This window comes from Acyrthosiphon pisum, unplaced genomic scaffold, assembly GCF_005508785.2.
Source record: "Acyrthosiphon pisum isolate AL4f unplaced genomic scaffold, pea_aphid_22Mar2018_4r6ur Scaffold_21849;HRSCAF=25055, whole genome shotgun sequence".
NCBI lineage: Eukaryota > Metazoa > Arthropoda > Insecta > Hemiptera > Aphididae > Acyrthosiphon > Acyrthosiphon pisum.
This window is the reverse complement of record NW_021771358.1, coordinates 6,028-7,938: the sequence shown is the minus strand read 5'-3', so window position 1 is coordinate 7,938 and position 1,911 is coordinate 6,028. Positions and strand designations below refer to the sequence as shown.

The 1,911-nt window shown below is 28.6% G+C and overlaps 1 protein-coding gene across 2 annotated transcripts in view; it reads left to right on the top strand.

Moving 5' to 3' along the window:
• The window catches only part of LOC115034978 (aminopeptidase N-like), a 17,192-nt gene that overhangs the window by 12,329 nt on the left and 2,952 nt on the right, over positions 1 to 1,911 (top strand). The window contains exons 1-2 of one of the 2 annotated variants that reach the window (XR_003840152.1): positions 1,581 to 1,720; positions 1,862 to 1,911. Coding sequence is in view for 1 of the 2 variants with exons in the window: in XM_029492593.1 (XP_029348453.1) it covers positions 1,538 to 1,720 (183 nt within the window). In the remaining variant the exon portion in view is untranslated. Of the gene's footprint in view, positions 1 to 1,536; positions 1,721 to 1,861 lie in introns of those variants that run through there. The other variant, XM_029492593.1, reaches the window with a different exon arrangement.

Genomic DNA, 1,911 nt, shown 5'->3' with positions numbered 1-1,911 from the left:
TTAGCACTTTGGCAGTCATTTCGGCTGTTACAACCTACATTAGTCATCTTAAGATTTACTTCGAGTTTGTACAATGATATTAATTTTGATTTTAAATATAGGTACTTTGTACTTTTCATCGTTACAACTCACATAAGTATGTATTACAGAATTTTGTTTTCTTCAAATCTGAACTTTTGTACATTTAACTACCCTTAGCAATCCGATATTCATTCAGAAGACGATAATATTTTATTATTTTATGGTATATTTTAGAAAAATGATTAGGTATTTTAAATATCTGCACATGCCAGCGATTTCTATAAGAATTGAAACACTTTGTAAAGATTTTGCACATCTACTATATCAAGTATAAAAAGTAAATGTATAATAATTACATATGTTTGAGATAAGCCAACAACCTGACCGAATATGTGTTATTAAATAGTATATAGTGTGGCAAGGACGCATTTTGCCCAAGACTGAAATTTACTTCCCGCACGAGCCACACATAATATTTTTTGTCACGCCTCTGCATTCATCACTCACGGCGAAGGTAATGCAGGGATCTAAGCAACAAATAAGACCATAATTATACGACAACAATATTTCATGAAAGGAACGATTTAGTTTTATTTATTTTAAGTGTCACGCATAGAAGTTATAATATGAATATAAGATGTAACCAAAAGTTATTATAAGAGGACCGTGGTATAGATTTCAGTGTCTGGTTGTGCAGGGGATATGTGATTTCCACTTTACCGCCCGGCACTTTTAGGGATTCCCACTTTATCGTCCACTGTACGGACCCTTTCCAATACTTCAACCGCTATCGAAAACCAAACTTTCGGTGTAGGTGTGACAACAATAATTTTGAAATGATTTATTCAAACACGCGTAAGCTTTATATTAATTAATAAATTAAATATAATATGTAATCAAGTTGATTAATAAACATCTTTACAGTATGGAAATAAGACGTAGGCAACATAATACTTAGTAACATAGTAACTTAGTAACTCCTATAATACAATTTACATTGTTACAAGTGAAGCTCAGCTGTGGACGGCCGCCATTTTGTCAGTTGGAAAAACATTTCATATATTATTATACAAAATGTATTAGGAATGATATTTTTTTTAATGTCTTTATAAATGACTAATACAAAATATATATATATATTTTTTTTAAACAACATGTTTAGAAATAATAAAATATGATACAAAATAAATCATAATAACATCTTATTTGTCATATGAAATTCAATACAATTGCAATAACTATAAATACTAAATTATCAAATATTTATTATCTATAACCTATTATTCTACCATTATGGCAAATTGGTAACAATCATATCATTACAAAAGTATTAACATAATTCTTATGTTCAGTACAGTCAATAGAGTTCTCAAAATAATAGGTGTACCTGGTTCAATGCCAATTAATTGTAAAATGTTTTAAAATTTAAAAAATATATAAAAATATATACGTGTAAAATAATCATATTATTATTAAGTACCTATTTATGTATATGTGTATTTAAAATTTGTTTAGAATGAAGTTTTTGGGCATTAAAATGATTTTTATAATCGCATTGTCCTTAATGAGATCGGTTGTTAATTCGGAAGAAACTAGCGATTTCAAAATACCTACTAATTTCAAACCTGTCAGCTATGAACTGAACGTGACCACGCACTTGGAGGATAAATTCATATTTGAAGGAGTAGTTTGTATTCGTGTGAGTACGAAACATACTACATCGAGTATATTATATTATTCACACTAACTAATAATTATGTTATATTTTCAAAAGGCAAAACGTCTTGAAATTTATGAAATTGTATAATAACGTCACATAATATATAATTAATATATTTAGATGACATGCGTAGGAGCTACCGATACCATAGTGTTGCATTCAACCAGTTG